The following is a 27,329-nucleotide window of genomic DNA, read 5'->3' as shown; positions in this document are numbered from 1 at the left end:
ATTCCGACCGACCGATTATGATGTTTGCTGTCGGAAAGTAAACTGCGCAGTCATTCCAAATCAGTTGCGTCTGGCTCTCGGAGTATTTCTGTCTGTCAGAACCACATCGTCCACCTCTATAGACAGCATTTCTGACCGGCCACTCACAATGTCGATTTCCAACAGCCTTTCCGAGTCGGCCTGTCCGACACAAAAAGGCTGTCAGAAAGTGACTTCAGGGGACCCTAGCAGGGCCCCCTTCATCCTGAAGCCTCCAGGTGGGGACAAAAGGGGTACCTAAGGGACCCCCTTGAAAAACCCTGTACTGTGTGGCAGGCACAACTGGGTGCCTGCGACAGGACAGGGTGCAGGGTTTTCCGCACACACCTCCTTTCCCCATAGGAGCCCGTGTTACGGCCGGATTTCAGACGGAACTCGGGCTCACATAGGAAACATTGGGACTCCGACCAACAGTGTTCTATCGCATCGTAATCTGTCGGGCGGAACCACCGACTGCGAGTCGGTTGGTTCCTGAATCTGGAATGGCGTTGGCCGGAAAGTTTCCTCCCAACATCGTGATGAGCCCCTATATTTTTATTAGATAAAAAAAGAATCATTCTCTTTCTTGTGAAAGCATTTTCCTCACATTTGTGCTCCTGCTATGGAAACCTTTCTGGATACTATCTATAAATATGCTGTTTGTTTGAAAGAAAACCAATAGTTCACAAGTAATCTTTGTTCTGTGATGTAGCCTGATCTGCACAGTAAAACATCTTGCCTAAGCTGCACTACAAAGCATATAGTGATGAACTCCAAGCACACCGCGTGTGCTGCATGCAGTCTGTGCTGCTTACTACTACATTGCACTTCTGCACAGTGTAGCCTCAGAATGGTATTCACACAATCTGTGCTACAGGATAGGGGGTTATTTAGAGTTTGGGTGATGTGAGACATCCACCAAAAATTGGCAAGTATCTTACCCGCCCTAGTTAGAAAGTATACAGTGGTATTCACTCTAAATATGTATGTCTATATACTCCAAGAAGGGCTGATGGACATCTGCCAAACTCTAAATAAGCCCCACGGTTTTACGGCGCTATACACGGACCTATCTGCCTGGTGCAGATGCTGTGTTCTGAGCACAGCACACAGCTTCTAGTGATATTTGACTTTTCACAAAACATAATAGTTGCTAGTATGAACTGTTATCTGGAGCCAGCAATTGTCCTGGTCTGGCAGTTCAAAAGGGGTACGTTTAAACATTAAAGGAAGACAAAGACTGGTAGATGTTGTTCCTTGGTTCATCTAGGGGTAAAAAGACAATAATATCAGCAGCATTTAGTATGTTTTGAGTGATTTAGCCATGACAGGGAATTCAAAGTAAAAGACTAGTGTCTAACTATTGAGAATGTGTGAAGTTTCCTGACCTCTTATTCCACATATTCCAATATATATATTTTGTTATTTCAAGGTACCAGTCGAGTGTCTGACTTCCAGACTAAAACACACGTTAGAAGCAATGGCATCTTCATGTCAAGTTTGTGTGCATGGCTGTGTGGATGGGAAAGTAGGTGAATGTGTGTCAATGATTTGAAGAATGGATAGAGGGAGGATGGTTGAGTTGGTAGGTGATTTAAAGCATGGACGGAGGGATGGGTGGGTGGGTGAGTGAGCAATGAATGGATGATGACTGATTGCTTGACTTAATAAAAGGAATTTGTTCCAAAGACATGCATAGCCTGGGGTGAGTCCTGCCATCAACAAGCTTAACTTGCATGCAACTGGTACTGCATGTCCTTGGATACCCGCAATATGACAAGAATTACTACTATGATCACAGATGTTGGAACCACCAGGTGTGGGATGCCTCTGCCAGCATTATGCCATGAGTGGGCACTAACATGCCAAGGATGGCCAGAATATGTAAAAGAAATACCAGCATCATGCCATTGTTTTTAATATATAAATGTGTAACAATGGTTCCAAGGAGAACAAAACGGTATAGATTACAAAGGTTTTTCACAAGTAAGCAATCAATAGTGGTTAGTGAAAAGGATTGAAAAGGGATCTATCAGTAGTAATGAACAAAACAATAGAACCAATTAATAGTTGCATTAAAGTGTGCTCTATTTATAATGCTGTAAAAGATGTATTTGTGCGTAGGTGATCACACAGTGAATATCAAACAATAGTGAGGAAAGGAAAACGGCATGGGAACATCTCAGTAATCTTAGTAGCAAATACACTTATGCAATGATATGGACTAATCATCTTTTCCAATTGTCGGAAGCATTGATGGGGGTTTGACCCAAAAAACTGAACGGGTCATCAGTAGGACATGGGTAGTTTAATTGAGACAGAGCATGTATTAGTCCTGATCATTATTAATGTAATGTGAATATTAAACAAAAGCCCTGTAAAAGTATGGCCTATGTGAACAGGGGTACGAATGACCACCAGTAAGCGCCAGAGTCAGTGTCGGGTGGGCATCCGCTCAGTCGGATTGCCGCACAGGACTGAGAAAATCAGACAACCCTTTTCAGTATTTTTGGCTATCCACAATTGATACATACATTGTGAATAACTGTTTGTAATATAAACCTTTTTGTTCTCCTTTGAACCATTGTTACACATTTCTATGGTATTGCCCCAGGTTCCGGGTGCTCTTAGGCTGCTCCTGTTGCAAACAATCAGGGATTTTATTAACCACATGCGGATACCATAATGTCACAGATGTAACTATTATGTTAAGTATGAACACCTTTATGTTAGGATGAGCGTTATGTCAAGTGTAGGGATCATCAGACCATTGATAGGATAGCTGCAACATGACCATCAGGAGCCATGGGCAACTTGAGTGGCAAAACAACTGGAGGAGGATCAGGTGCCAGAAGAAGACCAGGGATTGTTGTCTGGTCATTCAATGGATCAGTGTGCCAGGGAGCCAGAGTTTACTATTTTGCAGCTCCCCATTTCCCCTGCTGCACTCATGTACATGTGAGCAGAAAGATGTAAACAAAATGACCAGCTCATAGGGAAGGTGGCAGTTTAATATTCAATGAGATGTGGCTGGAGGAGACACACCACCAACAGAGGGGACCGGATCCTGGCATTACTCGTTGTTTCATCAGGGTTTAGGCTATTATAGAACATGATGTGAGGAATAGAGACAGAGGGCTCCCATAGCAGAATAAAACAACAGTTATCGCTGAGGCTTCCTGCCCGCATTCAAGGTGTGTGCAGGAACGAGACTGTGGACTGTGTGCACCAAACCTGGGACTCTCAAATATATGCTAAACACTACAGCTGACCTGGCTACGTAGTGGAAACTGCAAATAATGAGACACTGGGCAGACGGAGAGCAGGAAGCATGAACAATTGTGAATGAGTATAGGGGAAAGTTGCGCACGCATGGTCTTTCATCTTCTTACCTCAATTCCTCATGGAGACAATTGCCAAGAATAATCTACAGGGAAGAGTCACAGGCAATTTTGGCAATGCTCTCCCACATGCGAGTGCAGTAGAGGTAGGAGGAAGGCAGTGCCGGTGGGAGGAAGGCAGCACTAGCAGGGGGAAGGCAGTGCCGGCCATCCACCACCTGTGCTATAAGACAGCCCAGCACCTGACCAGGCTTCTCCTCTGGAAGTCAGCCTCCATGATTTAAGAGTGGTTCCAAACGCTCGGCCCTGGAACTTCAACCTACAGAAGAGATCCCCACAGCAGTAGATGGCAGGTTGCTTCACCACTGGCCCTCCCAGAAAGGGACATACACCTCTTGAAACCCAGCCTGCCTACAGGGGCCCAGGCCTCCAGGTACCTGGCAATGAGTGAGAGATTGCCCCACCTGCAGCCATCCTCCACCCACCAGGGCCAGTAGGAGCCAGGGTTAAACTCCTGCACGTCAAAAGTCCCCAGCATAGTTGGCAGCTCCGAGCCATGCCGGAGGGCTGGAGCTCCCTTATACTGGTGAGAAGAACCAGGTTCCCACACACACAGTGAAAATTATTCACCTACACTGTAACACTATGACAGTGTTGTGTAGCCTTGGTTGTTCAGGTTTACTTGCGCCAAGAGACAGGAGCTGGGATAGGCAGTAGCTTGTCTCATAGTGGACTGTCAGCTCGATCCTAAGATCCAACAATGAGTTTTTAGCTGCAGCAACTTTTAGATATGCTATTGGAGCTGTAATTACTGCAGCTACTTGCACCAGACTTTACCTCCAATGGATCCTCATTAAAGAATTTAAAGAGTACTCATCCCACTTACATGGCCACAGAAGTGTCCTGTGTACTTTTTCATGATTACCTCCTCGAAACAGGAGTGGGTAATTTGAGTACCTGCTGCCTTCTCTGGATGTGGTAGTTGTTTCTCAGGCTCCCTCTCCAGAATCAAACTCTGATTCTCAGTTACCCTGGTTTACCATGGTAGGCATAGAAAGTACTATTGAAGGTTGATGGGACAGACATCCAAATGTATTGTTGCCGTCACAGGGCCTGAGGTTATTTAGAGTCACCAAAGCAACTGGTGAGCCCGATTGGTCTTAAAAGCATGCATCCTGGACGTCAGTGCTCGTCACCACGTATTAGCTCTAGGATTACAACACATATGCAACTAACAGATACAGTGATCAAAAGAATGGCAACTCATTTAATGAGCCATTTGCAGTATCCCAGTACCAGCCATGTGTACTTACACATGCATGGCTTAATCGTTGAGACAAGCATATGCTACGGGCAGGATCAAACAGGCAGCACTTGCTGGACGAAAGCAGGAGTCGTGTGCCAACTTTGGACCAAATGTCACACTTCTCACGAGCCTCCTGAGGGAGTACCTGCTTACCTGCACTGGGCTGGGGGAACAGGGCAGTCACACAGGTACTGGTGGATCCAGCCAGCTCCAAGGCAATGGAAGTGAAAGATGAGCCGAGCCACAGCATGAGTGAGAGGTGATGGCCTGGGCAGCTAGGACACCCCACAGAACAGTTGTTCCAAGCTGCTGTGGAAATGTGCTGGGTGGAGAAGGCCAACTAACAGGCACAGAGGGCCCAGACCACTAGGTCAGTGCTTTTTACCCAGCCAAGCAGGGAAGCCCTGCCCGGACCTGTGGACCCCCATCCTAGGGACACCGCAGGTCAAGGAATGGAACCCAGGGCCACAGGCCTCCACCTCAGGGCCAGCTGGAGCTCTGACCCAGAGCCCAGTCAGAGCTTCTTAACCCTGACAAGAGAGGTGTCCCTGGGTATGCAGAACTCCACTCCAGGCACTTTAGGACTTGGTGGTCTAGAAAATATAGCCCAGGGTATTGTATTGTATTGTATAGATTCTTGTAACGCACGAAGTCTGCCACCCAACGGGTATCCTGGCGCTATGAGACACAACAGCATGAGACAACACAGAGTGTCAGGAGCTTCCACCAGAGCAAGCTGGCACTTTGGCCCAGGGCCTGGACAGAGATTCTGAACCCAGGCAGAATCATCAGAGGCCTTTTAGAGCCCGTGGGACCCTGTCCCAGTTTCAAAGAGACACAACGGGCTGAGGAAGGAAGCCCAGGTCTGAGGTCTTTCTACCTCAGGGCTCACCAGAGCTCTGATATGGGATCCGTTCGGATCTTTTTCAACCGCTGTAGCAAGGAGTCCTTGTCCGGCCTGCGTACCCTGTCCTGGGCTCCAGTCAACGCAGCAGAATGTGGAAGAGAGTCCAGGGACGGGTCATTCACCCCAGACCCTCTGGAGCTCTGACTGGGGCCTGGTCACAGCTTCTTAACCCAGACAGACAGGGAAGGCCTTCCCTGGCACTCAGGACCCTGCCCCTAGGACTTTGAGAAACAGTGGGCCGTAAAATGAAGCCAAATGAATAGGACCTCCAGTTATCTACAAAGGTGCACACTTCCCTATTCAAATTGGACATGCATCCCATCAGAGGGGTAAATGCCTGATACCTGATATCCCTGATAATTATTGAGGGAGGTGCACTTCTGAGGAATGCATGACAAATTTGAACGGAGAAGTGTGCACCTTTGTAGATAACTGGAGATCCTTTTCATTTGGCATCAATTGGCACAGCAATATGGTTGTGACTGAATGGTGCAAGACAATACCTTTGAAACAATTGGAATAAGGTGATAGTTCCGGGGGGAGGTTACTTCTGGCATAATGTAAAATGTGTGAATGATGTCCTGGGAGAATGGTTTGAGTACCACTGACATATTGGTTGCACTGAGACTTTTATATTATTGGTTGCGTACAGTGGAGTAACTGTTATTACACTTTTAATGCAGGTTTTTAACCTTTGCAATTAGAACTTTCATGAGAGATTTGTCGTTTTTCGCCTGAAGAAGGTGGCAACACATTATAAGATCTACTAAAACGAGTTGTTGTATTTTGCATATGCAGGAGCCGTGGCACGTTGCAATATGGTAGATAACTATTCCAGCAGAACACACCATATTACTTTGGGGCAGGTTTACAAGAAAGTGAGGCATCTGTAGAGATGCGTCACTATACCCTGCGCCAACATGCCAAATCCTTGAGTCACCATGGATGTGCCGTATTTACAATACGGTGCACTATGGCGCAAGGATTGACAAATGCGTCAGAAATTCTGACGCATCTGTTGACGGAAAAGTCACGCATTGCTGGAGTCGTATCGCAAGCACGACGCAACTCCAGCAATACTCAGGGCCGCCCTATGCCTAACATGCTATGTCAATTCTTACGCCTGCTTCAAGCAGGCGCAGGGTTTTGACGCAGCATGGACGTAAAAGTGACTCAGTGAAATCTTGTTGATTTCACTGCGTCACTTTTACGGGGCTTCCTGCGACGGAACGCCCACCCTGCATACATTGAACCTGATGCAGGTTTAATGTGGCGCAGGTCTTCACAAAGTGACGCATCTCCCTAGATGCATCACGTTGTAAATGTGCCGCAACTTTTACGCTGCCGCTGCGTCACAAAAGTGACACAACAATGGTGCAAAAGTGACGCAAGGGGCTTGTAAATCTGCCCCTTAATGTTTAAAGTGGGCCAGCAACCGTGGAATTGATTACTTTCTAGTGTATTCTCCTCCTTCTTTATTTATTTTTGCATTGATTGTTTGCACCACAGTGTGGAGTGGTTGATTGATTCTTGTATAAATGGTACTCTGTATTATGAAACCTCTCATTTTTAGTATTGTAAGTTTTTAATGTTTGAAAATATCACTGCACACTAATTGATATGAACATCTGTTAAAATAATGGATTGCTGTATGCCATGCTGTTTATAAAATTAAAACTCGGTGTAAACGCAGTGTGGAAGTGGTACCATTGGATGACTGATTGCAAGTACCTGGGTTTTGAAAGAAGAGAGTTTCTTGTTGGTCAAAAGATTCATATATGTCTGTTTTTTCCGAAGGGGAGAATTGTCCTTTACTATTTTCACATGAAAAACTCATGTTCAACTTCCATGGAGTTTCACAAGTGTTTTCTTTCACAGTCATCTTATATGTTATTGTTCACTGTTCATAATGTCATATCCTAACCAGACCTTCAGCTCTATTCCAGCAAAAAGCCTGGCTTGTTGTAAACAGAACACTTTGCATGGGACAGTGTTCTGCATTTCTGCCGCCTTCCCAGTGAATACATCCATGTGAAGGTTTCATAATGCACTGTTCCCGTGGTAAGAGCCCATTTCAGGAACCATTTGATCCACGTTGAGAATGTCATCCCCAGACTATCTGCCACTTTTGGCTCCCTGTCTTCAAATCATTTAATACAACCCTGTACAAATTGTATATGGTTAAGCAACCGAAATAAACAGGTAGGTTTTTGTTTAGCAAAACAGCAGCCTCAAAAAGAGGGATTTGGGGTTTCAGATAGGTCTATTTATCTGATTTAAGCAGTTGGGAAGACTGACAAGCACCCACTAAATTAGTAAAACTCCATTGAACCCCACTCTGATGTTAAAAGTAATTTTCGAAACAATATACTGAGATTGAATTTAAACATTTTGCAAACCAGTCTATTCAGCACTGTGACTTTGCATTGTATTTTTTCACATTAAGAAAGAAAAAAAATATTTTTGTAACAGCAGATTTGTTTTTGCCACTACTAAACTTAATTAGTTTTCATGAGCAATCATTCTGTGAAAAAACACAATTTTATAATTTTTTGTGGTGAAATAGTAGAGACGCGGGAGGAAGGTCTGTAGATGCGACAACTTCAGAAAAATACAAATCTGTAGCAATGAATTTGCCTGTTTACCGTGCGTGTGAAAGTAATTTTCTGACTGCTCTTGAAACAAAATATATACCATAAAATAGCTGACAGGTGCACATCATATATATCATACTCACAATTTCGGACATGCTGCTTTCAAAATTTCCACTCCACAAACTGTGAACGAAAGAGAGAAAAAAAGCGTTTTCAATCGTGTTCCATGTCTTATTGAACATCTTCCTCCATTTCCTGACTCCTCCCACTCAACATAAAAAATAATCATGTCAAATGCCCATGTATTTTATGCGTCTTGCTACTACACAGTTTCAATTGTTTGTCATAGACAGCACTGCATACAATGTTACATTGAGTAGAATTTGGATCCTGCTACCTGCTCCCACTATCTCTCCATATAGAGCAAAGTCCCACTCGCTTCCTCGCTCTCCAATCTATCCCACCCCCATCTCTCTCACCCTCCCTCTGAGTGTCCAACGTGAAGCACAGCTGCAGCTCGGTGTTGCTCTCTCTCTGTCTACCCTCCTAAGCCTCTTTCTACCCTATCCCCTGGTTTCTCTCCCTTTTAATGCCCCTCTCCTGCTGCCCCTCGTCTACCGCCCCTCTCCTGCTGCCCCTCGTCTACCGTCCCTCTCCCATTCCACACTGATCAGTGCAATCAGAGGCTTCTGAAATTGTACCAGCATTGGCACAATCAATAGTGGTGACCGGCCATCTTGAAAGTGGCGACCACATCGTGTGACGCAAAGTGAGAAAAAGCAACATGGTGGACATCTTGAAAGTACAAAAAAAATCAAAAGAGAAGTTTGTGAATGGTCACAAGTACATAAGATTCATAGATTTGTGGATGTTCACAATATGTTGGTCCGCCCTCACCCCCCCCCCACACCCCCATTTATGTGGGGTTTACTACTGAATCATTGTATGCAGAGATGGCATACAATTACACAGTGGAAGAAGATTTTACACCTGCTAAGTATCCTTTTTGAGGTACCTGACAGGCATAAACACAGTCCTTTTCAGTAAACATGGCTTTGTGAACGAGGGCCGATGAGCCCATATCTATGCATCGACAGCAATTGCACTGAAGTCCTGCTCATGCAGAGTAGAGAGACAAGGTCCGGGTATTTTAAAGATATAATTCATCACAAATCAAATATGTCTACAGGTTAATTTATGTTAAAGTATTTGAGGAAAACGTCAAAAAAATATTGTGTTACATTTTTTACCATGTAACGTGGAATCAGTAATTACTACATATGTTAAATAGCGAACGTGTAGTATTTACTGCATGTGTAAATAGTAAATAGCACATGCACAAAACATCAGAAAAATGCTCATTTTTAGCCATTGGAAGTTCCTGGAGTGAGAAAATGAATACCAAATGAGTAGAAACTGCCCGGGCAGCACCCAGAAAGACCTCAGGACACTCCAGAGTACAACAACTGCTCCTTCCTGTGTGGGAGTGTACCGGCAGTCATTTTGCCTGGACAAAGCACCATGAAACACAACTAAGGGCCTTCGAACTGCCAAACTCATGGAGGTGGTCCGACTGTCCCTATTACAAGTAGGGCAGTCGGACCACCATGGGACCGCTGCTGCCGCCAGGGATCCTTGATTTGATTCCAGGCGGTCTTGTAGCGGTCTTGAGGCCGAAATATGTTTGGCAGGGCCACTGAGGCCCACCAAGCATTTTACGAGTTTCCTCCCCGCTTCACTTTTCACAGTGGTGAGCCCGATGTGAAATGTATGGTGGTGAGAAAACAAAGGGGCCCTACAGGGCCCCCTTGTGCCTCTGGGCCTGGGGATACATGCAGGGGGGCACATGGTGTGCGCCCTGTGTGCATGCACCCCCAGTTTCTGCAGGGCATGGACTTGACAGACCATGCCCTACAGCACTGGTCTTCAAATTATTCTGCTCTCAGCCCCCCCTTAAGCAAAATATTTTGATGTCGGGGCCCCCGCTAAAACTTCATGGCAAGACTTGGGGAAGCAGAAGGGGCGGGTCTTATGATATCATTTTCAGGGGTGCTTTTTTGTAGCTCATAATCAACAATAAATTGAAAAGAGCAAATACATCAAAAGAATACAAAAAATGACCAAGAAACAATACTCCCCATAATTTGGGTGATTTGAGCCCCTCGCACTCCTCTTCTTCAGTGCAACTTAAACTGCTGTACTAATGGCAGCTACGTAACTGAGTAGCTATCTCCTCTGTATCTTTGGCTCATCCCCCACCATGCCTGGCCAACACTTCATACTCGAAACAGACTTGAAATGAGCTCCCACATGTTGTCTGCCTCTTTACAGCAAGGGTGCACTCAGACCTAATGCTAGCTAGGATAATAAAACTCTGTGCCTCTTTTGTAAAGTAAGACAGTCTTAACTGTGGTGATGCAGTGGACGCCTCACAGTACTGGACCCCAGTGGCACTGTACCTGCTTCAATAATGAGAGCTACCGCCCTGGGAAGCAGGCAGTCTCCTCTGCCACTTGTTATAAAATTTGCCTCCATCAGGCCCCATCTTCACGGTGCCATATCTCTGAGGCCTAAGCTCAGGTGTTTCCTCTGCTTCAGTTTTGCCCTCTCTTTGGCCATTGGTCCAAAGCCCAAAGCAAAGCAGGGACAGGATGGGTGTACTGTGCCCTAGTGCAAGCTAGGAAGGATATTAAAACAACCATAATTCGGGTTTAATTGGGACAGTACACCCTTGGGCTCCAGTTCCACTAAAAGTGCAGCACCATTGGTATGTGTTTTACTGCCTACTCCACTAGGCCACCGCTCCTAGGCCTGAGGACCACAACAGGCGGTCTGCCCCTTTGTGTTAAAAAACAGGGGGAAAACCCACATTTTGGCCCCCTGTTGCTTGGGAACTGTTACCAGCACAGCTAGAGTGACTTGCACTTCAATTTAAGCAAAGAATATGGCTACCCAACCCCCTTTTTGCTGCTAACACAAGTAGTGCACCTTCACACCACTACACCAGCACCACTGAAACTGCTGCACCAATGGTGGTGCTGGTCCATTTAAAAAAAAAAAAAAAAAATAGCCTGACTATCCTACAACCTTAGTCAGGACATCTCTCTATGGAAGCGATCTCCTTCCATTTGTAAATGAAAACATTAGTCTCCATAACACCCCATTCATTGGGCCATCACTTACCTGATTGAAATGTGAATGTGTGCAGTTTCTCACTCACCAAAAGTAAAGGCTGGCTAGGAGCAAATATAGGGTTTCATTTTTGGAGTCAATTGAAGATTCATCGTGACAGTTTTATTATTTTTTTAGAGATATTAGAAAGGTGCGAGTTTTTTAAAGTGTCTTTTATATGGACTTATAAAAGGGTTTGCACTAGGTACTGTCTTGTTACGTATTAATAATAAGTATTTTTTGAAAGTGCCTGTTTTACCTAAAACATGAAATAAGTTTGTGGCCGTCTATCATACTGTGTGTGATACAATTTTAAAATAATGAAAAACATATCCATGATTCTTTTTGTTGCAGGCTAGGGACCTCATAGCACTATAAATACACGTCACTATTCCTCACTGTGCAAACCAGGATTCAAATCTGTGGCTCTCTAGTCTCTCAAACAGATATCGGCAGTGATTGAATTAACCAAGTGAGGTTTTAGAACCTAATAGAGAGCACTTCCAACTAATTAGCTTAATTGATGTTTAGTTTAAATTTAAAATGCATGTATTCTTTTATAGGAAGTGGCCTGAAGGTGAACAAAAATATCAAAATATTTATAGAATATTTCGTTGTTTTTAGCTACATCCTTAACCTTGCAACTACAGCGTTCAGGATCCCAGTTGTCAAACATTTTGCACTTTTGTTTTTAAAGCGAAAATCCCTGAGTTGTTAATGGGGACCTTGTGGTGCCTCTGCATGACAGTGAAACTGATGGTCTAAACAATGGCAGCGCTTCATGTAAATGAAGGCAGCCTGGAAACGCGAAACCGCATCTTCATTTACAAGTGTTTACTGAGCCATGTGCGCCCCCCCTGGGAATGCAGCCACGGACCCCCAGGGAGGCGCACCCCACAGTTTGAATACTGCTGCCCTACAGGAACTTGCTTTGGCATTCCACTTGCGGTGCCTTTTTTATAAGCACCACATGGGACCGCCAAAGAATCGCCCGCCAGTGAGGAAAAATGCTAAAATCTGGTGAGCAGTGTTCACACAAGTTTGGTGGTGAGGGAGCGAGCAGTCCCACTCCCACACCACCAAACTCATAATAAGGCCCTAAGAGAATCCTTTGCCATCCTCTGATATCACACAGTCATCACAACCAGAAATCTGTCAACCTCTTCCATTAAGGAGCCCAGCAGGGAAAGAAAGTACAATTTTAGGGTTCCTGAGCTGAAATACTGGCCAAGAAGGTGGTAAGTGGGGAGAGGTGTGGTGCAGCGGCCAGGGAAGCTGACATCAGAGCACAGGGCTCACGGTTCGATCCCTGGCAGCAGATCAGCTCAGCACCATGTGACTCTGGGCAATAGCCCACTTAATTTCCACAATGGCCCCCAGCGCCTTGAGACCCGTAAGGGTGAGTAGTTCACGCTTTACAAATACAGATTTTACATTTAAGACAACATGATTGTCTAATGCGCCATCTCATGCTGAAAATGCCACTATAAAACAAGAAAGAGCATGCCTGTGGAGGGAGATAACCATCAAAATCAATTTTACATTAACATGTCAACATGATGTTAAGAACATTAAAAATAGGTTCCAAACCCTGAAATGCTAGATACTTAAGCGAGTTGACTAGCAAGCCCAAGCACTAAAACATGGCAACTGTTTGTAGTTCTCCTTCTCAGGTCTACCTTAAGCTTTGGGAAGAACAAAATATAACCACCCACAACATGTCTAGAATAGAAGATATTAACGGTCTCAATGTCAGAGGAGTCAAAGGTAGGAGGCACGAAAGGTGTAATGGAAGTCCATGCAGCTGTTAAAAAGTTCACTTGGCTGAGAATCAACATCATTATTCAGAGTGACCGATGTAATTTGTTACACATATTCTCATTTACCAATTCTTATCAATATACATGTTACCTAAAATACTACCTACATGCTAAAATAGTACCTAAAATATTGTATCATAAAATAATATTTATATGTTCGCATATATATTTATAATATTATATTAAATGTATATATATTTTTTTAAAGTCTAAATAAATACATTTATTGTATTCATATTTGCTGTGGGGTTTAAGTTTAAGACCGTGCCTCCATCATTTTCTATGAGATGGTGTTACACTATCAGTGGTTAGCCATGTGTGATTCTGGATTTACTAATCTCATTTATGGTTGTAATAACTTTACACATGTAAGTCTACACTTTGTAGTAAATTTACACTCAGAAATGTAAAATAGGCAAAAGTAGTAAATGTACTGCAAAGTGTAAGAGTACATTTACACATGTAGATTTACTCATTGTGAATAGGCTCCAAATTATAACATATTATATTATATTATATTATATTACATTTAATAACAGCTGTACTTGCATAGCACACCACACATCATCTGCCATGCCCAGCTTCCTATACAAGTTATGTGATAGTGCCACTATTACTCAGTTTCTTAAAGGATGATATCCTGGTGTGGTATAATGTTATCATAGTCAGAATGCACAGTTTAACCTCTGGATTTAGGGGATCACACTTAAATATGAATTACCTTGCAGTAATGATGCTAGATTAACTTTTCTCAAATATGCAGTAACACAATTGCCATAGATTTTCCACAATACCATGATATCGGGGGTGTTCATAATAATTTTCCCAACCAAAAGGTTCCAGCGACTGAGTAAGTGGATAATTTGAGGATCCACACCCGTAGAGTGCATCATCTGCCATAACTTAGTATGGTTAACACTACTAAGGTCCATTAATGCCAGGATTAAAAAACCTTTCTTAGTCTTTGTATACTTATTCAGGCGAAGTACCAAGTTTAGTCATTGTTCTAATGTACTAAGGCCCTTCCTAAAAACGTAATTTGGAGATAATAGAATGTTCCTCTGCCCAATTTCGTAACTTCTCCAACAGTACCCTACCCAAACGTTTTACTGAACTGTCGATCAGGGAGATTGGGTGATAGCATTGAGGGTCACATCTATCCTCCTTTTTGAAAACAGTTACAATTGTTGTTTCAGACCACGTGGAAGGTATTCCTTCCCTTTTGACAGCATTTAACACATTAATTAATAATGGGACTCAGAGTGTGCAATTATCTTTAACCAAATCAACTGGAACACTATCAGTTCCTACTGCTTTACCCAAATGATTCCTGCTGGCTGCTAACTGAATTTCATCCATACTAATATTAATATTAAATTAATTAATTGCAAGGGTGATTTCACTCTCGATAGCATCTCCCATGTTTATATTATTGGTAAAATATTACTATAATGGGCATTCCACTGATCTTCCGAAACCCTCTTGTTCCAGAGTCGTGTAATTTTCCTCCCTAAAATATTGGGAATTGCATATAGACCAGAACATACTTGAGTCTTTTAAAACAATGGTTTTAATCAAATTGTGAAGTGACACAAAACGCATGGAAGCTCAAAGGGTGTGGAGATTCCAGGTGAGAGAAGGAAGGTAGGAAGGGGATAGCTCCAATAAGGAGCAAGGGCTCTCACACACCCGAGAGGTGTCATGCTTCATCATCGGGCTGCTCCTCGTTGGGCCGGCGCTGCAATGCCCAACGGGCCCCGCAGGGGGGCTCTTTGCCAGAGGTCTTCCATGCTGTTTTGCCAACATGCACTAGAAGATGGGGTGATGGAGCACATATGTAGCGAGTAGAGTGGGAGTGAAAGTGAATTCTAAAAATAGCTGTGAGTGTCCAAAGATACTTTATTCGCTGGACACTGATGCTATGATTAAAAACTAACTAGGAGAGTTGTGGCTGACGATGAAAATTAAACCTGCTGCAGCTCAAAATGTGGAGTGAAAAGTGAGTGGTCAGTAGTTTTGAATATGCCTTCCTACATGTGGCATCTAACCAACCCTACACTTTAGGATTGTAGGTTTAGTCAGTTTTACATTAAAAGCAGCACAAATAGCTTCCAATTACTTTGCTACCTCACTTGGATGAGTCATCGGCTAATCTAATATTAAAGCTTCCCTTATTCTCTGAGATCATATCAGAGAGCTATTCCTTGGGATCAATCCCAGCCCATTTAAAAGAACCCCATCTGATCTAGCAGTGCAGAAATTGCTTACTATAGGAAAATGACCAGATTCACAAAATTAATCTGAGACACAATCCTAACTTTACGACTTTCGGTATTCACAAAGGACATTTAGGAGTAGTAAAGTTAGGAATCCTAACTTTACTACTCCTAAAAAGTTAGGATTCCTAACTTTACTACTCCTAAATGCCCTTTGTGAATACCAAAAGTCGTACAGTTAGGATTTTGTCTCAGTTAAACATAAGTTTTGGTCTTAAGTTTAACTAAAGACCAAAACTTAATTTTAACTGAGACAAAATCCTAACTTTACGACTTTCGGTATTCACACACGGCATTTAGGAGTAGTAAAGTTAGGAATCCTAACTTTACTACCCCTAAATGCTGTTTGTGAATACCGAAAGTCATAAAGTTAGGATTTTGTCTTAGATTACTTTTGTGAATCGGGCCCAGTACTGAGTTAATTACACTTGCTCTCCTGACATGTACTCATTTGCCCACAAATTACATCAATCATGACATGTTAAATTACATCACTGATAAAATATCTGATGACATCTCAAATGGCATCATTGAAGACATTACTGATGACACCATGGTCATACTGCTGGCATCATTGATGACATTACTGAGGACATCATGGTCATACTGCATAGAGGTACTGAGTGTACACATGTGGGTCCATAGCATGGAAATAGTGTAAGCTCTGAAGAAAAGTGTAACTATGCGTGTTGAAAGTTATATGGAACACCAGTTACAAATTGCTAAGGTTTGAGGTGCAAGTATTGCACAATTTTAAACAAGGTAAAGGCTTTGTTTTTTCCAGTATATATATACTTTTTGGACCGCCGCATCCCGCAGGATTTCCCTGCCAATTAGTATTGGACTGTGACTTCGCAGTAAAGCACTGCTTACTCAAGTGGTGTTTGCAGGCTTATTACGGGATTTTAGCGGTGGGATGAGAGGCCAGGAAGGCCACTCGCTGCCCACAGTAAGATCCAGGTGTGAGGGGAAGGAGCAGACACCGCCCACTGGGGAGAGTACTTACGTCAGAGTGCTGCTCTGTGCAGACTCGGAGTACCGAGTTCGGGACATCCCCCTCTCAAACCTGTCAGAGATACCTCAACCAATCGTAGCGGGGCACTCTGTATTTGAATGTGGGCCTTGAAATCATTTGTTGTTTGGCGGCATCTGAGGAAGTCGATTACGATGAAAAGCATCATGCCGCTTGATTAATAAAGAACACGTTTCCTGCTGGACCTGTGTGTGCTCTACTTCTTTCCAAAGTGAGGAGGTGTGGATTTGTTTTTTTGCTGCGGCCACGAGCACTTGAGAGCACCCATCCCCAAAGCAGTTTGGCGGTACCGTGGCAAATTTGTGGTCTCTAAAAACATTTTGGAATATGCCGAACCGTCACATCCCGCAGGATTGCCCTACCAATAAGTAATGGACTGTGTTTTCGCAGTAAAGTTCTGCTTGATCAAGTGGTGTTTGCAGGCTTATTAAGGGATTTTAGCAGTGGGATGAGAGGCCAGGGAGGCCGCTCCCTGCCCACAGTAAGATTCAGGTGTGAGGGGAAGGAGCAGACACCGCCCACTGGGGAGAGTACTTACGTCAGAGTGCTGCTCTGTGCATACTCGGAGTACCGAGTTCGGGACATCCCCCTCTCAAACCTGTCAGAGATACCGCAACCAATCGTAGCGGGGCACTCTGTATTTGAATATGGGTCTTGAAATCATTCGTTGTTTGGCGGCATCTGAGGAAGTCAATTACGAGGAAACGCGTCATGCAGCTTGATTAATAACGAACGAGTTTCTTGCTAGACCCGTGTGTGCTCTACTTCTTTCCAAAGTGAGGAGGTGTGGATTTGGTGTTTTGGTGCAGCCGCAAGCGCTTGAGAGAACCCATCCCCAAAGTAGATCGGCGGTATTTGTGGTCTCTAAAAACATTTTGGAACACGCTGAACCGCCGTATCCTGCAGGATTGCCCTACCAAAGCGAGGAGGTGTGGATATATATATGTGTGAATCTGTAGTTATGGTTATGCTTGAGATTCAGCTAAAACTGTAACTTTGCTTATAACTTTGGAGCTACAGCAAAAACTGCTGAACAGAGTTGCATCAAATCTAGCAAGACACTAGAACTCAACTCAGAGGACTTCTTTTCTGGGTTCAACATTAGTCAAACAAAGGCGAAGGTCAGCAGCCAATTCCTGCAGTGCATGGCTAAACACCATGTTCAGCAGTACTTGGGTTGGGTGAAGTGTTGGCGCTGTGCATAGCATGGGACGATTGCTGGGCTGGGCAGATGGGAATGGCCAGGCCCTGTGGCTAACCTTTGGTGTGCAAGGATGAAGGTAAAGAACAGTGGGGCTGTTCTGGCTGTCCCTAATTGGTTTGTGCTCGACCTTGCAGGTGGCCATATGCTGCTGCGGATACCCACTTCACACAGCCGAAGGCCTTGGGTAGCAGCGTTTGGCCACCTTTACATTTGGTGTGCGAGAAATGGTTAGCATGTCTTGTGTCTCAGTTTTGAATTGTAGAGCTAACCATAACTGGTGATTTCAGGGGGTTTTGGTTAAGCTGTAGCCATAACTGTACTTTCACAGTGTTATTTTAAGTGAGTAGCTTTTTCAACATACGATTAGGTTCTATAACCAAAGCTAATCATACCTTCACTTTAACTGTGTTTGTCTGTGAAGATAGATAGATAAATAGATAGATCGATTGAACAATAGATAGTTAGACAGACAGACAGACAGACAGACAGACAGACAGACAGACAGACAGACAGACAGACAGACAGACAGACAGACAGACAGATAGATAGATAGATAGATAGATAGATAGATAGATAGATAGATAGATAGATAGATAGATAGATAGATAGATAGATAGATAGATAGATAGATAGACAGACCCTACATTGAATTGTCTGTAGTCATTCTCCCCATAGAGCAGCCCTGTCGAGAGAAGCAGTGTAGGCAAATAAAAGAAGCTTTGAAGTCTTCCTGAAGAGAACAAGGAAAGGAATGTTATGTGCAGAAGACTCAATCTATGGAGCATTGATACCTGGATAATGACACAACCATCTCAGAGTCCCATTAATCAGGGAATAGATTGATGATCAAGACAGGCTTAGTAGTCTAGTGCTGGGAGGCCTAGTGTGGGTAGCCATGCACTGTATAAGTCCGATAGAATAGAATAGAATAGTTATCATGAGAATCAAGGTCAGTTTTTTGGCATTCCTTGTATGTCTAGGTGCCCATGCCGAGTATGGCACATGGCACAGCGATAATCATACATTGTACCATATACATCATCAGTCTTTTTCAGAAAGTAGTAGTCCAATTAAGCTCTTTACGTAGGAGTTATTCTATGTCTACCCTCCTTACAAGCAGGGGGAAACCATACAGTCCCTTCAGTACACTTCTAGTTGTAAAGCTGAGAAAAAAAGAGGTCACTTCTCAAACAACCTAAAGATCGTTCTCCATATAAACAAGTACTAACCACAAAACTATTTGATCAACTTTCCAACAAGTTAGACATAATAAAATCCTAACTATTGTAGTCCAAATGAGTCCTTTTGTCTCACTTGTCATATATTTTGTCCCATATTTCTGACATTACACTGTCAATCAGCAACTTTACATGGAAATCCCATTCCTCACTCAGGCACATCCAAGCATAGAAGACTGACCACTGTGTCTTACTAAATTACTATCCAAATGGAGTTTCTGTTGATTGTTTCCTCACTGTCCAGCAATGACTCAACACTCTTCAGTGCAAACTGCCAACTTAGAGACTGTAAAAAGCATGAAATCACTCTGTTTCATTCTAGCTAAAAACCATAATCTTCAGTTTCATATTAATGACCTAGATAAATAGCACAATGCCATCTGAGACTACTTCGAATCATAAAACCCTTATCCTAGAAGAAGACATAAGACAAGTGACTCGGTGCCAGTTGACTATGGTAACTCCCTTCTCTTGAGAATCCACAAGATCCTTCCAGAGCCACTAAACGCAGCTCTTCTAGCTCTGCCGGAATGGCCTTGGAAGACTGGGAATGCAGTCATATCACGCCTATTTTGGTAACATTCAAATGGTTCCCAATAGAAGCCATCTCAAACTTACCTGCAGCTCTGCATACTGAACATCTCAAACTCTCTCTGCTGCCAACTGGGTCTCTCAGGTGGTCAGCACTCTATATGAGGGGCAGACATGCTCCTATTGAGAAACTCTTTTTAAAACAATAACACTAAAAGAAGCGGTCTCTGGAAATTTCCCAGTGTGTGTAACTCCATCGCACCAGCAATCAGAACATTATCATCCAAACAGGCTGTTCCAATGTCAATTCTTTCTGGCTGTACACAACTGACATCTCCTGATGAAATGTGCGAAAGGGCTAACTACCCCACTGTTAATATGGTGAAAATGTTTATCAGTTTTCATTCTCCCGGCTGTTCACAAACTGTCCATATGGTTGATATCAGCATTCTAACAGAAAACAGTTGAGCGCTCCCAAATAATATACATTATGTTGTGTTTTAGCCAGTCCAGGTTAATACACCTATTGTTTCTGTGTCATGTAACATGAAACTATGTAGTCCTAAGCATCAGCCTATGTAAAGTGCCCTGTCGCCTTTTTAGGTCTGTTTTGTGCTATATGAAACTGCAAATAAAAATACTTAATTAAAAACAAAAGGTTAGTAATATGTCTGATTTGACTCCTGCAGTTCTTGCTGCCAAAATCAGATCACAGGTTGCAGTAAAATCAGCAGGAAACGTTCTGAAAGATTTAGATTTTGGACTTAATGCCGAATTTTGTGATGCCCCCAAAGCTCCGCAAATAAGGGGAGTCAACAAGAATGTCCGATGTTGCCTTAACATTTTTTACATCATTGTTTAGTATCAGCAAATCAAACTGTTACAAACTAAAGTTCAGAACAGACGCCAACAACTTTGATGATGGCTTTGAATATCTAAGCGAATAAGTGGAAGATAATCCCATGAACCGACAGGGTTATACTGTGCAAATGTACTGTCTTTTCCAAATCATGTTTTATGAATTACATGACAGCAAAAAGAAAACTCTGCTACACATGATGACTGCCCACGCAATCTATGACAAGTGAAAAAGTAGAGAGCTAATCCCTTCAATGAAATGCATTGGTGTATCAACTAGTTATAATGACATAGTACGGAGCAGAAACGTGTTAGTTGCTCATGCTATAAAAACTTGTGTATCCAACAGCACACCACTTTCAAGTCACTTAACCAGGAAAGGATTTACAATTGCTGCTCGTGATAATTTTGATTTTGAAGACACCTCTTCTTTGTCTGGAACATCCAGCATACATGATACTGCCATGGTGCTTTTTCAAGACTGTACCAATGAAGTAGCTGCTGGAAAACAAGCTGTGTCAGCTGTAGGCATAAACAAATGAAGATGCACCTGCCTTGCTAGCGTGTGAAAAATCACTACAAGCCATTAACACGTCCCAGTCTACCAGAAAGTTTCAAAGTGGTTGAGGACATGGATCTTCTTCTACCTGACGCTGCGGTCCGCAAAGCTGATTTAACTGCATTTATCATATTGCTTATTCAGTACAGACTCAAGGATGAAGAAAAGCTTGTTCCTCCATGGGCTTGAATTCATGCTCTAATCTTCCAGAATACCGACCCACTGAAGAAGGTTGGGTTTTTACCAGCAATACCATCTCCAGTTGAAAACTATGCAGCAGCATACGCAGTTCTAAAATATTTCCAAAATATGCGGGCTCAGCTTGAAGACCAGCCTACCCTGCTAGTTTTCTGCAATGAAGGTATTTTACGTATTGTAGCTGGCATTTTTATGAGTAGTCCAATAGAATTTGATGATCTTTAACCCTATGTTATTTCTAAGGATCCTACAAAGGCTAAATTGCAGAGGTGTACTTCTTACTTGATGGGGGTATACAATTTTTTTTAAACACCAAAAAGGCTGTCACTGATCTTATTTATGAGGAACATGAGGTAGCTTGAAGCTAAAAAACACATTTTTTTACAGTTTTTAGAAGTACTGCCTGTTTTTGAAAAGTGCAGCAGCCTGTGATTTCATCGTCCCTGCTTTGATTTTCCTCAGACTGAAGGATGGTTGTAAGGTGTCTGCAGTCAATTGCTTTACCTTTGCTTCTGGTCAGTGGTCACCTATTCACATTACAATTCTCCTTCCTAATCTTTGTGTCGGGTATCACGAGTCCCCCCTTTGAGCATTATACATGACCACCTTCTATGGAATAATGCAGACCACCTTGTGAAGTCTGAAGTGATAGATTGAAAGCACATACACAGATGCTTGAACTAGACTAACACAGGGGCACAGTGACAAGCAAGGAAGTCCCCCTGCCACTTCTGCAGACAGCCATACTGGCACTATACTTGCTGCACTAATGATAGCTATGCCTTTGGACTGCTGCCATACTTTTTGTGTCAGGCTCCAGGGCGTGCCAATGCACGCTAAAGGGATGGCCTCAACTTCCTTCCTGCAGGGCACTGGTTACATGATGCCTCTCTTTTGACTGAGTTCATCACAGTACACTTTATCATGAGGCCACTTCATTCTACAGGCTAGGGCACATACCTAATGAGGACCCAGCAGGTGGACACCCCTTGCTCTAGTGGAACAGCAGGGGGATGGGAAACAAACTTAATTTTACAAGCTGCCATTTAAGCACATGTTTTTCTGGTGTAGGCTGGCTTTACAAAGGAGAAAATACAGAATATCGCTCATATTTAATACTTGCAAGGAATAGAAAGATATGTCACTCTCAAGCTAGGGAAAAAGATGGAAACAGAATTTCTGTACATATGGGAAAAGCCATCTGAGTAAATCTTATCATTGCAGTGATTGGAGAAAATGATCCTACCTTTGAACAATTCAAGTTTTTATAATTGGCAGGACAACGTTCTCAGCTAGTAAACATCTTCCGATTATTTTTTTATGAGTGACCTATAAACATTCAAGAAACTCTGAGCTCAAGTGTATAAATCAATAGAATTTCTTTATACTATGTTCCAAAAAACCTTTAATATTGGAAAATATTTATGTGGATGATTTTAAGTTCGCATTTAGTGTTTTTATTCACAAATTTTTCAGTTTGAACAAGGAACTGTTTTTCTTAATTTATCATGTAGGTATCTGCAAAATCATGTATTTGCCCAGAACAGACTTTCAGAATATTGTCCAGTTGTTCGAGTCTCACTGGAATGTTTTATCTGCAGGTTAAGTCGAGTTTGACATGATTCGTATGATACCAAGCAAGAGTTCAAGTGGATTCTTACATACAGAAAGTTATTGCTTGAGAGAAGTCTCTAATTGCTGCATGCTGTTGGTTCCCTGCCTTTGAGGTGATGTCCCTCCATCGGTGGAAAAGAGAAAGATGAATGCAAGACTGTGAGGGGCTGCTGAAGAGCCCCGGATTTAATTTGAAAGGAAGATATCCTTTACAAAACCAAACGGACCTGTCACACCCAATCACAGTACTCTAAGACTAAAAGAATATGTCAGGTAAATTAACAACCTTGCTGAAAACGGCGCAACATAGGGTTTGCTAATAATAACAATAATTAAATTGTGGCTTTTTGTTGTTCAAAATAGTGGTGTACTGCTCCCAAACACCCAGAAAGAACTCTAAAACACAACGTTGTGGGCTTCCCTACTCATTCTTAGACATTATACCCATCTATGCTTCTTTAACAGCGGCAAGAAAATCATGTATTTTCTAGACAATCACAGTAAAATGCTTTGAGCGTCCTTGATAATTTTGTAAGATGTAGAAAGAGAGCAGGACTCACCGTGACCGAGTGAACCGAGAGCAGGTGAGGGCCGAGACGTCCTGCAGAGCCCGAGCAGAGTTGGCGCCTACTCAAGCCTGGAGGTGAAGGCAGAGCTGCTGGGAGAGAGTCCTGAGAGGGACAGGGGCGACTCTGCTGTGAGTCCTGAGCAGGCGGCGCGGGAGAAGGAGTGTGAGAGTCACCGGGTTGGGATTATCCATCACAAGGCGTTATTCAATGAAGCTGTTTAATGAGGTCAGCCCAACCCTGGCCGGAGAGGAGAGCCCATTAAAAATGTGAGTGGGAGGGATGAAGGGGCTGAACAGAATAGAGGAATTGAGAGTTGTACGAGCAATTATTATTGCGTAATGAGCTGCTCTTTCTTAGTCAAAAGTGTGTGAAAAGCCTACGAGGGAGGCCCGAAAATGCCATTAGCACATGTTCATATTGACCCTGTTGTGTGGTACACACAGCACCAGCTTGCGGGCTGTGCATATTTTTGTCACACCGATCACAAAAAATATCAAACCAGTGCAGTAAGTTTCTGACCAGACGCTAACAGGGCAGGTGTTTGAAAATAATAAATAACACCAACACATAATGCAACATCAATGAACAAAGTGATGTATTTCAAGTGCGCCACGTTGGCAGTGAAAGGATTTGCCTATAGGTCTTCTGCCCGAACTGCCCCAAATTACAAAGTGTTGCTTTCGAGCGAATATGTGGAGTCATCCACTTACAATGTGCGCCGGAATCTCCCACATAACTGTGCTTGATTGCCAGACACGGAATATTATGAAGGCACCCAGCACTAGTCCTGCTGTTGCCCATTTTGCTGGCAACATGTATAAGCAACAATCAATGCTGAGACTCCAGATCCGCTGACAGGAGGCCGCACCACCCTCTCTTCGCTCTCGAAGTCCAATGCAGGTGAGGTTGGGGCACATACAGTGTTTTACATGTGCACTTCTTAGGGTCAAATATGTCCTCTAATTAGTGAGTACTGGCACTTCCGCGTTTCCATTTAAAGCACTGGATGCATCCCATGTGAACTGTGCAAGGCCGCTTTGGGAAAGCAGGAGGCAGCATCGAGTAAGAGGAGCTGTTTATTAGTACATCGATTACTGAGGCCGGCGAGCGAAAACTGCAGAAGCTGCCGCATTAGAACATTCCAACCTCAATGTTCGCAGCAAAAACAAAGTATACAGAACAAAATCGAGGAAAATACCTTCTTTAATAGAAATGGAGAAACTCCCGTAACTACGTTGGGATTAATTCTATAAACACACAGTATTTCTGGGATTGCTAAAACAAATGTAATTTTACCAGTCATTGCCATGTCAACACGCTCCTTCAAATATATAATTAAGGCATTCTACCTGGCCATTATTTTGAGGGTTGTACAACACAGTCCTGACACGTTTGATATTATGTATGAGCAAAAATGTTGGCATCCCGGCAGAATTAAATTAGGCATCTGTGTAAGTGGCCAAGGATTCGGGGAACCCTTCACTGCTGAAAACATCCACATGGAAATCAAGGGAAGCACATGCTGTTAATCTTTCAGAAAACATCCATTCTTGGCATTTTAAAGGGTAATCCATATGAACCATGGGATATTGCATGTTGGTGGAAGAGTCTTAAAGTGTCCATCATTATCTAGCCCTAACGTTTGCCAAGTGACTTCAGGCCACTGAACAATTTGCATTGGGGTGTTGTTAGAAATGGGGTCTCTAGTTGGCAGTGGTTTGCACCCTGTCCAATTAGGGAACCACACTAAGTTGACCTGTGCTCCCCCTCTGGTAGCTTGGCTCAGAGCAGTTAGGCTAAACTAAAGAGGCAATGTGTAAAGTATTTGTGCACACACAAAGTAACAAAAGGAAAACATTACAAAAGTACTCAACACCAGTTTAGAAAAATAGCCAATATTTATCTGAGTAAAACAAGATCAAAGTGACAAAAATCCAACATATACATGTTAAGATATGAATTTTTGAAGATTAAATGAAGTTATAGCACTTAGAAACACAATAGTCCTGGCCGGGGCTATCTCAACCTGCTTGAGAGTCCCAACATGCTTGACGGGGATGAATTCACAAGTTCAAGCTGACCGCGATGGAGCGCAGGCCGGCTACAGAGTCACCCATACCCCAGCACAGAACCTTGGAGACGTTGAGAATCAAAGACGATGCAAGGCGCCCGGGAGGTGAGGCGTCACTTAGGAAGTTGAGGTGTCAGTTTATTACTGCTATGCAGATCGTTGGTGAGTCGGCGCTCAGGATGGTGCATTGCACAACGATGGTGAGGCATCACTGAAGCAAGTGAGGCATTGGTTCCTGGAGGTGGTGCAGAGTTGTTGAGCCGCTGATGTCCAGGGATGGTGCAAGGCACAAAGGAGGTGATGGATCGGGTGCGGTTAGGCGTTGGTTATGATGGTGGTGCAGTGTCAATGAAGCATCGAGGGCCACGAGGCCTCGATTTCACAGCATCGATGTGACACCACGGGGCCACAGGTGCTGCAGCTAAGTCGGGCGCCACAGACTTTAGTGACGTGGTGCTCAAGACTCACACTGTGGCGGTACTCTGGAGGCACTGCGGCAGTGTCAGAGCTCACTTTTTTTTTTTTAAGGGTTTTATATAGCGCTGGCCAGACCCGAAGGTATTGGAGCGCTTTACAAACTTTTGTCATGTAGCAATCATAAACAAAGTGAGACCATATAAACACAGTAATAACCACAGTGATTTGTGACAAGTTCTTTTCAGGGAGGGGGGACAAAGGTATCAATCGCATAACAGTCTAAAACAATAGTAAACAGATTAATTTGTGACGCGAGTCCAGAGGTAGGTGATGTCAAAGTCTTCTTGTCAACATGACTGTATACTCCACTGGGCAGAATTGGGTGGCAGCTATCCCTTCGGAAGAGGTAGAGGTCTTTGAGCTGGCTTTTGAATTTTATGAAGATGGGGTTTGTCCTGATATAGACTGGGATGTCGTTCCAGATTTTGGGTGCATTACCAGAGAAGGAGCATGATAACGTTTTTTGTTTTCGAGTTCTCGGAGGGATGAGGAGTAGGGTGTTCGTACTCCTAAGGTTCCTTGTCTGACCAGTCTTGTTGAGTTTGGATGCCAGGTAGGCAGGTTTACCCGTGTGCAGAGCTTTGTGTGTGAGACACGCAGTTCTGAAGCTTGCACGCATTTCGATTGGGAGCCATTTTAGCTCCCTGAGAGTGGGAGAGAAGTGTTCATATTTCTTTACTCCTGTGACCATCCTGGCTGCTGCATTTACAGTTGATCAGAGGGGATCTAAGTGAGATTTTGCCCTGCCTGTGAGGGTTGCGTTCCCGTAATCCAATCTGGACAGAACCAGGGATCGGGTGGCTTGTTTGAGGTCATTGGGAGGGATGAAGGGTTTTATTTTGTTGAGTAGTTTTAGGTTGAGGAACGTGTTCGTGGAGGTATTCTTGATATATTTGACCATGTCTAAGTTTGGGTCCGGAGTGATTCCCAGTGATTTTATGGAGTCGGCAGGGATGAGATTGCAGTTGAGAGCATCAATGGTTTTTAGCCATTCTATGATTTGGGGGTTTGCTCTTTGTTGGATATGAGAAGGATTTCCGTCTTATCTTGGTTGAGTTTCTGGTGGTTGAGGGATAGCCAGTTGAAGAACCGGGATTTAAACCCAGCGGTGCAGGGGACACGCCCAAAGTCTTCGGGTCCACCTGTCTTAGAGTACAGAGACACGGGATTCTTCACGGTGACGTCAAAGATCAACTTTATTAGCTGCAGCCAGTAACAGAGATCCTAGAAGTACAACAGGGTGTATGTTCTCAGGAGACTGCTCAAAATCATAGAGCGGAGCATCGTCTTTTATGCCAAAAACCACGTTCCTGGCTAGCATCAATTACTTACAAATTTGACCAATCAGAGGATGACATTTACAGAGGCATCACATAACGACAAACCCACTTTCAGTTATCCAGCCCATCGCAAATGACAAGGCAAAATCCAGCATTATTGCTCGAACAGGCCGGACGGGCCCATCATAAAAGACCTCAACCCAAGTCAATAATTAGGCCATAAGGCCATAAAGGAAGGAGCAGAAACAGATGAGAAGCAAGATA

At 43.4% G+C, this 27,329-nt stretch overlaps 1 protein-coding gene across 1 annotated transcript in view; it reads right to left on the bottom strand.

Moving 5' to 3' along the window:
* Positions 1–23,413, bottom strand: part of RLBP1 (retinaldehyde binding protein 1) — a 172,850-nt gene extending 149,437 nt beyond the window's left edge. Inside the window, exons 1-2 of the mRNA XM_085644451.1 lie at positions 23,229–23,413; positions 8,310–8,349 (exon numbers count right to left, since the gene is read on the bottom strand). Of these exons, the coding sequence (XP_085500577.1) occupies positions 8,310–8,321 (12 nt within the window). The 5' untranslated portion in view covers positions 8,322–8,349; positions 23,229–23,413. The remainder of the gene's footprint in view (positions 1–8,309; positions 8,350–23,228) is intronic.
* Positions 23,414–27,329: the final 3,916 nt, after the last annotated feature.

This window comes from Triturus cristatus, chromosome 3_1 (genome assembly GCF_964204655.1).
Source record: "Triturus cristatus chromosome 3_1, aTriCri1.1, whole genome shotgun sequence".
Lineage (NCBI taxonomy): Eukaryota > Metazoa > Chordata > Amphibia > Caudata > Salamandridae > Triturus > Triturus cristatus.
Note: the sequence above shows the minus strand (reverse complement) of the source record. Positions and strands in the feature narration are given on the sequence as shown.